This window comes from Motacilla alba, chromosome 14 (assembly GCF_015832195.1).
Source record: "Motacilla alba alba isolate MOTALB_02 chromosome 14, Motacilla_alba_V1.0_pri, whole genome shotgun sequence".
Classification (NCBI taxonomy): Eukaryota; Metazoa; Chordata; class Aves; order Passeriformes; family Motacillidae; genus Motacilla; species Motacilla alba.
The window spans coordinates 16,560,490-16,574,013 of NC_052029.1; the positions used below are offsets into that span (position 1 = coordinate 16,560,490).

Sequence of the window (13,524 nt, forward strand, 5' to 3'; positions counted from 1 at the left end):
AGGTCAGCGAAACTGGCGCGGCATGAGGGCGAACTGAAGCCCGCCCTCCGTGCCGCTGCCGCTCTCCCATAGGCCCCTCCCGCAGCGGCCCCGCCTCCAATCAGCGGCGGCCGGGCACAGGGGGCGGGGCTCGGCCCGGCTTGAGCGCGGCCCGCCAGACCTGCGCGCGCCCGTCGGCGGACCAGGCGTTCTTAAGTCGCAGGCGGCTCTCACAGCGCCAGAGGTAAAAATTGATTCAGTTTTCCGCCGGGGCCGGTGCGAGCGAGAGGCACGAGGAGGTGCTCGGCTTTGGGGTAGTCCCGCGTGGAGTTTTTCTGGTGCTTCATACTCAGGCATTGTTGGGGGCACCTCTGGGTCCTGTTTCGCGGAATACGTAAAGCGTGACGATAGGATCGCAGACGGATCGGGCCGAAGGACAGAATAGCGCTTTCGCGCTCCGCGCCGAGGCGAGAGGGAGGGAAACTCCGGAGTGGAGACAAAGCAGCGGGAGCGGGAACATCCGGGTCACTCGCGCGGCCTCGATCCGGGACACGCGCGGCGGCGGCGGCTCTCGGTGAGGCCCGGCCGGGAGTGGGGTCGGGGTGGCCCCGGGGTCGAGGAGCGGGGCTGGGCCGGGCTGGCGCCCCTCGCCTGCGACGGGACGGGAGGGGGCCGGCGGCCATGGGCGTGCGGGCCTGGCGGCTCCGGCGTTGTGGTCGGGCCGGCCGGCGCAGCGCTGTCCGCCTGAGGCTCTGAGCGCCCCGCAGGTCTCGGTGGTGGCGGGAGGAGGTCGCCGAACAGGGCGTGGAACCGCTCGGCCCGCGCGAGCCGGTCCCGCCCCGCCGGGTATATGCCCGGGAACGACGGCGGGCCCGCGGTGCCCCGTGCAGGCCTTGGGCGCTGCCCCGGCCCCTCGCGGGGCCGGCGGGACCAGCGGCCCTCCGCGGTGGCGGGCGGTGCTCGGCCCTGTCCGGTTACTTGGCCGTCGAACGCGGAGCTCACCGCCGCGCGGCATCTTCTGTTGTTTTATGTGCGACTCCGGTGGCCGCTCGGCCTCTTCTACCTTTCTCTTGCCGCAAGCAGAGGAGACTTTCCATCCTAGTCCAAAGTTAGCGTGCTTTGATTAAAGCTCAGACCGTGGCTTTCTCCACCTTTCTGAAAAATAAAGTTTGGATAGTCCGGGGCAAACTACTTCGATAATAATGTCTTTCTACGTCAGTATTTAACCTGCAAAGTAAAAATGTGAGGCTAGCAATCTTAACGTTTTGGGGTCTTTTTTCTTGCTGCTTGGGATCAGTAAGTCGTACTGAAAGTTCTTGAACCTCAAAGAGCATATTGTTGATGTATTTAGGGAGTTGTTTGTGGCACGGGAACGATTCTTTGCCAAGACGTGCATTTTGTGTGTGAAAGTAGGTTGTTCCACCCCATCAGAGGGTATAAATGGGTAAGATATTCTGTAATGAGGCACAAAAATTTGCATCTATGATGAACGTGATGGTTTTATGTTGTCCTTTTTCTAAAGTAGGCAGTAACAGCAGCAAAGGCGAGCAACTGAGTCAACTGAGTAAATTTGGAAGTTTCTGTTAACTTTCTGAGTTGATGGCAGTAAAAGGGACATTACTACCTCTTAATGGCAGGGGTGAATTTGGGGGATTAAACTCAATACATGAAGACTGGTCTTTTCGACTTTTGTGGCATGTGCAAAAATAGGATTGAAAAGACTTTCTCAGATGCAGAATTCTTTCTGGTAGTGTAGTACATTAATAGATTGGGATATAGAGAATCTATATTGACAGTTTGTTAGCAGATTGCTTTTGAGGGGACGCTTAACTAAGGGCATCTTAGTTTGTGAAATGGGCTTTCAGTCTTCTTGTTTAATCTTTATTTTCTAGTAGACTGATGAGGTTTTAGATACTTGTCTGTGGAAACCATATATGTGAAGCCTGTCGTCTCTGATATGCACTGAAATTTTTCAGCGCTTAACTAAGTCAAATGCTTCAAGATTTGGAAAGCTATTTGTACAGCATTTGAAAAATCTTTATTGTATTAGGGCACAATATAGTGTGTAACAAAAGTAAGTAGGATGCATGGTCTGAAAGCTCGGGATTTTTTTTTTTTCAATTACTTGAAAAGTTACTGGGTTACTGATGTTCTGCAGAAGATCCACTGATTATTTACCCAGTGAGAAACTGGCGTTTCCCTTGAGGTTCATGTTGTAAATAATTGTCTGTTAGCCACAGGAAATGGAATAAATGTATTAGAAAGCCCCCTGTAGTGTGTCTTTTGGCAGAAAAGGTAGCTGAGTTTGGTGAACTATGTAAGAATATTTGGATGGTTTACAAGCAAATACGGTTTTCTCTGACTATGATGGAAAGGTTAGTATTAGTACAGTGGACTACCAAAAACACAGCTGAAACTCTGCTGCTTATGCAGTTCATTTACATCTCTTACAACATATTAAAACTTGCTGCCTGTTTAATTTGGTTAAGGAAGAGGTTTTTGTTGTCTTTGGTTTTTTGTGGGTTTTTTTCAGTTCTGCTGGTATTTTTTTTCAATGGCTCTGCATTTCCTGCTTGTGAACAGACTAAAATCTGAAGTCATGTGTACGCATTCACTAAGTCCTGCGAGTCTTCTGCCATAATTAAGATACAGGTGTATGTGTTGGGAATACTAGAGGAAAATTGGACTGAATATAGGAATGTTTTTGTGTGTGTGCATGTTCATTGAGTGTGAATTGTCCCTTTTTGAAAAGCTTCATCTGACATTAATTTAGTTGCTACTTTGAAAGTGAATTAGGGAATGTGGCTATGTAGACAAAACAGGCTTAAAAGGTTCAAGAACAGATTTAAAATACATATTGTCCTAGGAACTGCATAAATTGCTTAATCTGGTGTTTTTAAAGATATACAGTTCATATGCTTATAATAGTAGTAGACTGCAGTACTTCTTATAAGTAATCAACATATTGAGAGGTTGCGAAATTCTGCATAGTTCTTAACCAGTGTATAAGGGTTTGTTTTAATAGAGCGGTAACGCTGCTTTCAGTCACTCTGTGAACTTGTTAAGTGGAAGCATTCTACTCTTCTGCTGTCCAGAAGGCTTACGAGGTACATGTGCAGTTGAGAACAAATTGGCCTGACTTCTCCCACTGCCAGTTATCATCTCTTATTTAAAATCTGTGGAAGTGCAGTTATAAGAAGGATTAAAAACCTTCATTGGAATTTGAGCATGTGGCTAGTGAAACCCTGAGTTTAGATACAGTTTGACAATGAAAGATAAACTCACTTTGTGTACCGTTCTGGGTGAATGGAGAATCATCCCCTGAATTTGAAAGCACCACTCCTGTTTAGAACTGTTGTTCTGTGTCCTGCAGTAATGAATGACCTGTGCTCTGCATCTTTTTTCTGTAGTCGTGGTTACCATGCTTGGCTATTACTAAGGCAGTGAAGGTGCAGAAATAGTCTTCAGTTTATACTGGAATTTAAAATCTGTCTTGTGGAATGAGCTGCTGGCTCTTCCTTAGCTGAGCTCTGTGTTGCTGCCTGTTCCTGCTGTTGTCTAGAAGTTTTATAGCGGCATCACTGCAAAACTGAGATGACTGTTAAATTCTAAACCCCTGTTGTGGGGAGTACTGGCTTTCAATGGGAATTTACCCAAAAAGTAATATTTCTTATTCCCATTTGCCAGAAATGGGAGTAATGTAGGTGATTGCCTACAGAAGAAATTCGCCATACCTCATGTGGTGTAGGAAGGAGATAAACAGAGTGTGTGTCAGTTTTACAAGTAGGAAGTCTGAGCACTTTTTTCATTACTAATAGTGTTTCTGTTGTCAAGTTACTGTCAAAGTTTCTTCTGAGATGGGGTTCAAATATAGAGCAGTAAAGTAAGGATGGAATTTTGTAAGTCAAGTCCGGTAACTAAGAACTTGATGTTATTCCTGATGATAAATTCTGCTGGCTGTGCAGAAACATGTGTCTAGGTTATTGAAGTGAAAATGAAAGGTCAAAATTACTCTTGAGTGAGCAGGGCTTATAAACATAATGCATTGTTTATGCTATAAGTAAAAGTATATGCTAATAGCAATTACTTTTGTTGTAGAGGGACTCTGAATATGTCTGGCATAGCTCTTAGCAGACTTGCACAGGAGAGAAAAGCCTGGAGAAAAGATCATCCATTTGTAAGTATGAAAGCTACCAAATATCTGACTCTGCAGTTGTTTCAGTGTTCTGGTGATGATTTTTTCATTACCCTGATAGGATTAGTAGTGCAGAAAGAAGTAACTTTGTGTAAAGATAAAATATGTCACAAAGTATTTTAAGTACATCTTGTAAAATCCTCACCATATGTCTTTTTGCCTTGATTCAGGGATTTGTAGCAGTACCTACGAAAAATCCAGATGGCACAATGAATCTAATGAACTGGGAATGTGCTATTCCAGGAAAGAAAGGGGTAAGACTTACTGTTCTCCTGATTTCTCATTTATGGTGAAAAGTAACGTAAGTTGCTTATGCATTGCGCTGACAATTGAGAATTTACCGTGCGTATAGTTTAATAAAGAAGTTTGTGTCCTGCTGCTACTACTTCAGAATTAAAAGTGCTGTGGACTAGGAATACTGGATAAAGTATAGCGTAAGCCGTTCAACTCTTGGCACTTAGCACCTGAAGAATTCAAGTTTTCAGAGGAGTGTTTAAGAGTCTTGTACTGAAACTGGAGGTTGTCTTCCGCTTCTTCTGAAATACTACTATTAATTATTTGGGGGTTTTAATTCTTTCTTTCGGGTCTTCAGTGTGGGACTTTTTTTGCCTTGCCTTTTCTACTGCCTTTTGACAATATGCCTAAATACCCTTATGATCTTGTTTCTTAGAGTCTCAGAAGAATCTGTGTGTAGGCAAAACCTGCAGGGTCCGCGATGCTGCCTTAGTTGAACGCTGGACATAACATTGCTGTTACAGTTACAACTTAGTTTTGGTAGTAATGCTCTGGGCACAGCATTAGTTAGCTCTTAAAGAAGCACCAACAAGTATTCTAACCCAGTAAGGAAAAACTCATCCTCTTGTGTTTTGCCTGAACAAGATTATTCCCCATAAGTTTATCTACCTTATGGAGATGCCACTTTAAAATACTCGGGTAAAATTTATATGCCATGCAAAATCTTCATGGTATTGCTTTGAAGTTTTGTAAACCACAGAATGAAGCGAACAAGGCCTTAAAGCCAGCTTCATGTGTACTAGAAAATGTGTCACACCTGGAAAAGATCAGTTAGGCTGATGTGATTCCTGCTAGTTAAAAACATTATATTTAACAAGAAACAGCATGACTTATTCATCTCTGTCAGAGCGAGCAGTTGCTCTCTATTCCCTTTGTGTTTGGAGGCATCCTATACTGCAGCTGCTTTCCCCAAGATGAATAGTTCAAACCACCAAAATGCTTTCTCGTCAGCCAGATTAAATATTGACGTGGTGTTAGTCCTGGGTGGGATACTCTGTTCGCTTATTTGACAGCAAATCACTTGTTAACTACCTAAAATTTGACTCAAAAAACATCTGCCCCATGTCCCATAATGCAATATGGTCTCGATGGTACTGCTGTCATACTGTTAGCCTTTGTAGGACTTCTGAGTGTCTGCTATCTTTCACCCATAAGATATGTTGCTGTATCAGAAAATTGAGAAAAATTTTGCCAACTGTTCTGTTCTTCTGTATAAATTACTAAAAGCTATTTGTCTCTTCTTGTGTGACTGAAAGCTAACAAAATAGGTAGTTTATTCTATCAAAAAGCTCGTATTTTCTAAAAATGAACTCCTCTGAGAAGGTATGGAGAATGCTGTAGTCAGTTGTCAACAACTAGAAAAATCCAATTTAGAACGAGTTCTTTAAATACACTATAGCAAATATAATTAAACTCATTCACTTCTGGAAATGTGTTATCTTATTAATTCCTAGCATGTTTTTCTTCCTTTTCTAGCTTGAGACTTTGCGTAATGAATACCAATGACAATGAAGTGATTTTTCTCTTTTCATGTGGGTTTCTTGGATGTTTTGGTTTTTGTTGAGCTAAAAATCACATAGTTCAGATAGGAAATAATAAAGAATTTCTTTCTAAGGTGGTCTTTAAACATATCTGTCTGTCTGTGAGGATAAGATTTGATCAGTTTTGCTTTTAAGATGTGAGACCATCTTTACTCCAGTTGTTTTAAAAAAATCAACCCAACATTTACTTTCACTGCAGTATTTCCATAGCAAGGGCAAGTTACTGAGAAGTAGCAGAGAAATAAATTTTACAGCTATAAGAATCTTTTCTACATTTCTACACTTCTTAGCAGAACTCAGTTTGTCAGAAGATGGGCTTTTTTCTTTGTGTTTTGCATACTTGAGACAGTCTTTTTCTCTATTGCTAGATGTTTTTTTTCTTGTTTGTATGACCCTTTTGAGTAGTGCTGTCGTATTTGGGTTGCTCTGTGTCATGGAAACTGCTCCTATTAGTGTCCTTCCCAGTGCAGTATAGGGATAAAGAGCCTCTTGAAATTTCTTGTTATACAGAAAGATGAAATCTGTGAGACTACATTCTACCAAACGCAGACAGGGTTAGCCATTTACATTCACATGCTTAAGGGATGTATCCTTTTCCTGTCTTCTCAAACTTTAGTGGAGGTACAAGAGCCCCTTCCTCATTGTACACGTATAGTGTAAAACTTCAGAAGTATTCTGTTCTTACATAGTGTGAAAATTTTACTTTTATATGGAATTACTAGTGATGACCCTGATTGTGTTGATGAATTGGCATCACTTACTAGCTGAAGAAACCAACCCCTTCCGTTCCACTTGGGTTTCTTCTATAGGTAGAATAGCTTACCATAGTCTAGACAGTGTGCTACGGTGCAGGACAGCTATTTTCTGCCGTGTAGCAGAAGAATGTCTTGTGCTTTGCCTGAGAAACTGTATTCTTGGTAAGCTTTTTTCCACAATTTTGACTTTTCCTTTCTGAAACCAAAATTCTACGTTAACTCTTGACAGACACCGTGGGAAGGAGGCTTATTTAAACTACGGATGCTTTTCAAGGATGACTACCCTTCTTCACCCCCTAAATGTAAGTAAAATTACCACAGGTAATTAAAAATCACAGGTTTATTAGAACAGTGTTGAATTAATCCATGAGGTTCTTAAAAATGGTTATTACTTTCTTACAGTTTTGTTTGATTATGTTTTGGTTTTTTTTTTCAAGACACATTGCTTTTTCTTTTTTCCCCACCCACTTGCATTTCATCACAGAAAGTAGTGATGACATCAGCTAAGTGCTTGATATATCCAAATTGGGAGGGGAGGGAGATTAGTTCCCTCAACGTTTGGCAAAAGCATTGCTTGAAATGCTCATTGCATTATCAGCTGTCCTTAGAAACTAATGTGTAGGCATGCTTAGACTAAATCCCTATGTTCTTACTGTTAAGTTGGTCTTCTAAGCTGAGAACTCAGAAGACAGGAACTTGGAAAAAAGGGCTCTAGAACTTGAACCTTTTAATCAACTTGTTCTAAAATGTGAATCTGTTCTTTTTCTGCTACCGTGTATAACTTAGTAGATCTTCAGATACTTAGTCTCCTTAAGTTTTTGAACTGAATTTTCCTTATACCATCTCAAACTTCACCTATTATAGAAACTTGGAAACATCTATTGCATTGCATAGTTTCTTGGTTCTTGAATTGGCTACCTTCTCAGATCAGTGACAGTGATTACAAATTGCTCTTTTGACAGCAATTCATCTCTCATCACATTAGCATATTTCAGCTCTATCAGCTCCTGGCTACTCCTTTTGTTCGATACCACCTGAATACATGTAACACAGGGGCAAACATCTCTGGTAACTGAAACCATTTCACGTTATTTTCTTGAAAAATACCAGTTTTCACATCCTGACAGTGTTAAAGGAATTGTCATGCTTTATAATAAGATGTTTGTGTGACTGATAAAACTCCCGACCAGTGCAGTTTCTGAAGTACCATTGAACTTCATAGGGCAGCAAGACTGTTATGTCTTGTGAATATTTGCAGTGTCAGATGGATGAGGAAACTGCACTAATGTGTAGATATTTCATGTATTGCAAAGGGAGTGTTCATTACTTCACTGAAGCCTTCAGTTAGTCTTGTAATTTAAACTTGGTTCCTTTTGTTCGGTGCATCTTGATTATACATAGGAAAATATGAAACTGAAAAAAATACTAAGAATTTAAATCTTCTTTGTATGAAACCTTTATTATTTTAAAGTGAAGAGAGAAAAGAGACGAGTAAAGGGTAGTATCTTTCCTTTACGTAGTAGTATGTAATGCTGAAAAGACAGAATTGTTTTTAAAAGGTCTTTATCACAAAGCTACCATGAATCACTTTGTCTGTTTCCATTCCTAAACCAAAAGATTACTAGTCAAAAAGACAATGTTGGATTGCCTGGATTGATATCACAAATGTGATGGGGCTTCTGGTTTAAGTGCGGGCTGAGCCAAGAAGAAAACTGGTATTAATAGCTCCAGAAATTGGTGGGGTTTTATGTGGGGGTCTTTTGCCAGTGTTGGTTTGGGAATTTTTGGATTTTGTTTTCCCCCAGCTGATCGAACCCAACTCTCTGATCTTCATCTTAGCACTGTATGCAAGTAATTTCCTCTTCTTTATCAGGTAAATTTGAACCACCGTTATTCCACCCAAATGTGTATCCTTCAGGCACCGTGTGTCTCTCCATCTTAGAGGAGGATAAGGACTGGCGGCCAGCAATCACAATTAAACAGGTCATTAGTTGTACTTAGACATGTTCTTAATACTTTTGCTTTGCTTGCTTATCTGATGCAAATATAAGATGTTCACTGTGTGTACCTAAATTGGCTTTTAAGGGTTTTTCCACTGAATCTCTATTAGTAATACCCATAGTATATGCCTGTTCCTTTTTCCATAGATCTTGTTAGGCATACAAGAACTTCTAAATGAACCAAATATTCAAGACCCAGCTCAAGCAGAGGCTTACACAATTTACTGGTAAGTGTCTTTGCATATGAGCCTGAGAGCTGTCATATTGCTTACAGGTCTCTGTTACTTGTAGTGTAACATGCAAATGTTTTTACATTGATTACTGTATTCTGTGGAGATGCCTAGATTGTGCTAAACTTGAACAAAATGGTAACTGCATGGCTGTTAGGTTAGTGGAGTTTTTAATAGCAAAGCAACAGCAGTGAGATGTGAAGACTCCTTATATCATGATTTTCATCCTGGTTGTAGACTAACAGTCCTTTCCCTTAAAGGCCAAATAGTAACAATGTGATGTAATGGTATCACCAGACTAGGAGAAGAGGAGACTGAATTAGGTGACAATTCACATTTGTCAGTATAGGAGTAACTTACTTCTGCCCAGTAGTGCATACCTGTAAGAACTTGTGCCTGAAGGACAAAGGAGAGCCGTGATCACTGTAGGAAACAGGGCATCTTGGGAAAAGTACATCTTCCAAGAAAGAGTAGGTTGAAAAGTACAGAGTGCCTGTAACTTTAGCAGAATGAAGTTTGCATTAATTAGGAAAAAGGGGTTAATTTGTGAGCCAAAGAGACTTCTTGGGTTTCTTTGTTTTTTGGGTTTTTTTGGAGTTTTTTGTTTGTTAGTTTGTTTGTTTTTTTTTTTTTTTTAGGCTTAGTCTTAAAAGTTTTCCCACCATTAAAAATGGATATCTGTTTTATAATCTTTAAGGAAGCAAAACATTTTAATCAAATGCTTTTGGCACTGGTAGCTAGTGAAATAATAACCAAGGTGGAATTGTGGAATTACAATCCTGGACAAGAGAGGCCTCCAGGAGAGTGCCAAGTTTGAAAAATAACATTTTATGTGACTGTACTTGCAATCTATGCTAAATATGGTTTTTTATAGGGTCCTAGGGAAAAGGAAACATAGGGATAGATAGTGGGTTTTGCATTTAATTAATGCCTTCACTCAGTATTATTTTTTAAAGTACTTACTGAAGGCCTGATGTAGTTGAGTGCATGTGGAAGACGGTTAAGTGGCCACAGTTGTAGGAGCCAGGAATGATGAAGAAGGCCTCAATAATATACTTCTATATATGTATAGATAGTCTGCATTTTATTCTTTTAAATCACCTCCCACGTGCATGTATGTACAAAACCATACAAGACTTGGCTAGTCTTGTTTCTGTTTAAAGTGCTTCCAGGGGAGGAAAATATCTGTTCAGCTTAAAATATTGCAGATTTTTGTTCCTTCAAGTATGTATAGTCTCCCATTTATGCTTTTTATGTCTTTTGGACATGCAGAGTATTTCAGATGGGTTATTCTGCAGTCTGAGAGTGTCTCTTGCTACTTAGTGAATATCTGGTAGAGGTTAAACAGAGCAGGATTGTGCGTGCATCTGTAATGTTGGCATAGTTGATAAATACTGCAGAAGATGCACCATTGTTTGCACAGAGGTCTTTCAGTCAAGTTGTTAAACTTTCAAGAATAAACATTCAGAATAAGAATACATATTCTCAGGATTCCTTTAGTAATGTCGTTCAGTAACTTTAGCACTCCTAAGGTGCTAGCCTACTTCCTCCTCTTTGCTGTAAGCATTCAGGGTCTCCTATGGAAGGCATTCTTCCGTGTGGATTCTATGGGTGCCAGACCTAATAGCTAGGCTATGTTCTCATGTGGCAGTGCAATATAACTTTGAGGAGAAAATGTAGAATAAAGTTTGAAAATGTCTTCATGAGAAGAGACCATCTTCAGTCTCTCTGCTATTAATTTCCCGTTGCACGTGAGCACAACTGGTTTCATTTCTTCCCCCAATCTGTCAAGTTTTGAGGATATAATTTGCTGCCTTTTTTTTTTTCTTTCACTGCAGCAAGCCTTCATAGCTGAAAGTAAGTTAAATTTACTGTAAGGCTGTCTGCAAAATCTAGTCACTCTAAACTATCTCTGGCAGAAGAGTAATGGTTCAAAATTTTGTTTCGCTCAACTCACACTTCTGACAGGTAACACAGAATGGACAACTGAATGTAAATGAATGCTTTACTATGCTACTACTGTCCATTGTTGGCATAAGAACAGAAGACAAAGAACTTGGTCGGAGGCTTAGTAACTGGACATAGTTCCCTCATCAGTAGCAACTGTGCTACACTTAGCTGTGTTGAGCTAGCATTTTCCCCCAACTGAAGATTAGGATAAACCTAAACCTGTGAGTCAGGGTCTGTAGAGATAAAAGCTGAAATTACCACACCACTGTCATTCTCCTGTTTCTTGGGAGTGTTTCCATTCTCTCTCCAAAGCAGTAAAGATGATAATTTAAAACCATATGAAGTCCACCAGCTGTTAGTGAACTGCTCTCCTCACTTTGCACTGTTAGGGTACTGGAATTTGTTATTAATGACCTCAGGTCTTAATGTGAGTGGGGAGTAGAAAACTTCGGATGAACGAGGGAATGTTTGCACATGAGGTACAGTTGGTCTTGAGAAGAGCAGGTGCAAACCTGTTCAAACAGACTGGTACAGTACAAAGTCAGTGCAATTATTTGACAACAGGTGATGGAAGTAACTAGTTGAACAGTACCATACTTGTCCAGAAAAGTCTTTAATTTATTGTAGTGTTCCGTGAATTGCTATCAAAAAGGTTTGCCTTTAGCAATGACTTCTGTTTCTCTTCTTTATGAAACTAACTCTGTAATACAGCCTCTGATTTCTCCAGCTATAATGAGCCTTTATCTTTTCAGCCAAAACAGAGTGGAATATGAAAAGAGGGTTCGAGCACAAGCCAAGAAGTTTGCACCATCATAAGCATTTGTCACGCAGCATCTTAAAAAGGAAGGGATTGGTTTGGCAAGAACTTGTTTACAAAACTTTTGCAAAATGTAATGTTGCTATGTACAATTAATATCCACATAAGGGGAGGGGGTTGTATGTGTGCCATTTTCCATATTCGCCAGTTGTATACAGTTCTAAATTTGCTGAATTGCCCCCAGTTTTTTCATACAGGGTCTCTTCCTTCAGTCTTTTGTATTTTTGATTGTTATGTAAAACTTGCTTTTATTTTAATATTGATGTCAGTATTTCAACTGCTGTAAAATTATAAACTTTTATACTTCTATAAATTCACTAGTATCTCTAGTTACTTTGCTATCTGATGCAGGCATGCTTTAAAATGTTAGAACTATATTTAGCCTCTAGCTGGCTGTATGAAAAAAAATCATGCCCTCCACCCCCTTCCCTCCCTGAATTTGTTTTTTCTATCTTTCAGAAACTAGGTTGTTATTGCTTAAGAGCCTCTGAGATCCAAAGTTAGCCAGCATCCTTATTCTGCATCACTTTCTTTGTGTTTATATGGCATTCTGTCTGTGTTGCTGTTTAGAGTAAATAAACTGTTTATATAAAGGGCTTTGTTTCATTTATCTTCATTAAAATTATTAAAAGACTGCCATTTAAACGGCTCTGAACACGATTCAGTGCAAGTTCTGTTTTTAAAGGCCTGTGATGCTGCGTTTGCCTTTGGTTTAGATGTTGCCTTCATTTGTTTTGCCTGTCCCTGACCAGGAGCACGTATGTGGCCCATCCTTGGGCCATGTGTGGTAACTGCAGCAAGTCAATTCTGATCAGTTCCTCAAGCAGAGATCAGTTGCTTACTGTGCAAAATGGGATCAGCATACTGGTGTGACCATGTTAATATAAAAAACGTGAGCTTTAGACTGATATGAACAATAATAGAAGTTGTCCAAGGAATGCTGAGGATTTTCAATGGCGCTTGTTAATCGGAAATAATTTTGTGTCTCTTTCCATATATTACTGCATATAGCTTCTAGGGAAAGGATGTGCTCTATGCAATTACAGTTTCCTTCTGTAAAGGAAATATGTTAAATTATGTAAGTTATTTTCATGTGTATCAAGCTGATATGCCCTCTATTAAACTTTCACTGCTTTTTAAATTATATTTTTAAGTCAAATCATTCTGCAAAACAAAAAATGTGAAAAGCTTTGTTCCATCTGAGCTTAGCTTCTTCAGTGGTTATATTAAAAAAAGGCTACAGCTCACCACTTAAGTTAATATAAGTTATACAGCTCTGTTCCCAGATCTGTTTTGCTTGTCTACACTTGATTACTACAGCTTAATAATATAGAAGCATTCCCCCAAATTAGAATAGCTGACACGCTCACATGGTTCTCAGTCTTTTAAAAGTTATGTTGAATTGCTTTCTTGTCACTGTCTAAGAAATCCTTGCTAAAGCAGCACATTTGGGACAGATTTCATATGGGTGGGGAAGTTCTTGAAAAAACCAAATCAAAGGGAATGTCTCCTTATAGAATTAATTTACTTGTGCTTCTTGTTTTTAAAAGGGAAAGTGAGTATTTGTACCACCCAAACTGCTGCTGTTACTAGCTCCAGTAGCGCTAGTATTTAATCCCTCTAGTAGTAGAGGGACAAGAGGAGAAAGTCCTGTGATGTGAAGAACTTTGATTTGTGAAGGTGAGTCTACAAATTGTCCTTAGTATCTCCAATTCTATTGAAAGATCACTAAAGTTTAGGTTTCAGTTGGGTGCTTGAAACTC

At 40.1% G+C, this 13,524-nt stretch overlaps 1 protein-coding gene across 2 annotated transcripts; it reads left to right on the forward strand.

Annotated features, from left to right (window-relative positions):
* Positions 1–86: 86 nt before the first annotated feature.
* On the forward strand, positions 87–12,406 carry UBE2I (ubiquitin conjugating enzyme E2 I). 2 transcript variants are annotated; one of them, XM_038151027.1, is made up of 7 exons: positions 87–223; positions 4,078–4,156; positions 4,345–4,428; positions 6,994–7,066; positions 8,638–8,747; positions 8,912–8,991; positions 11,697–12,406. In XM_038151027.1, the coding sequence occupies exons 2-7, from the start codon at positions 4,091–4,093 to the stop codon at positions 11,758–11,760; spliced, it is 477 nt and encodes a 158-aa protein (XP_038006955.1). In that variant the 5' UTR covers positions 87–223; positions 4,078–4,090; the 3' UTR covers positions 11,761–12,406. The 2 variants fall into 2 exon arrangements, with proteins under 2 accessions (XP_038006955.1, XP_038006954.1); XM_038151026.1 differs by lacking the exon at positions 87–223 and adding an exon at positions 277–553.
* Positions 12,407–13,524: the final 1,118 nt, after the last annotated feature.

What these genes read in the sequence shown, in the direction of transcription:
- UBE2I (XM_038151027.1), top strand. Translation starts at nt 4,091, where the DNA reads ATGTCTGGCATAGCTCTTAGCAGACTTGCACAGGAGAGAAAAGCCTGG. An exon ending in CCCTTCTTCACCCCCTAAAT is followed by an intron (nt 7,067 to 8,637) that starts GTAAGTAAAATT and finishes CTTCTTTATCAG; the next exon opens with GTAAATTTGAACCACCGTTA. An exon ending in CAGCAATCACAATTAAACAG is followed by an intron (nt 8,748 to 8,911) that starts GTCATTAGTTGT and finishes CTTTTTCCATAG; the next exon opens with ATCTTGTTAGGCATACAAGA.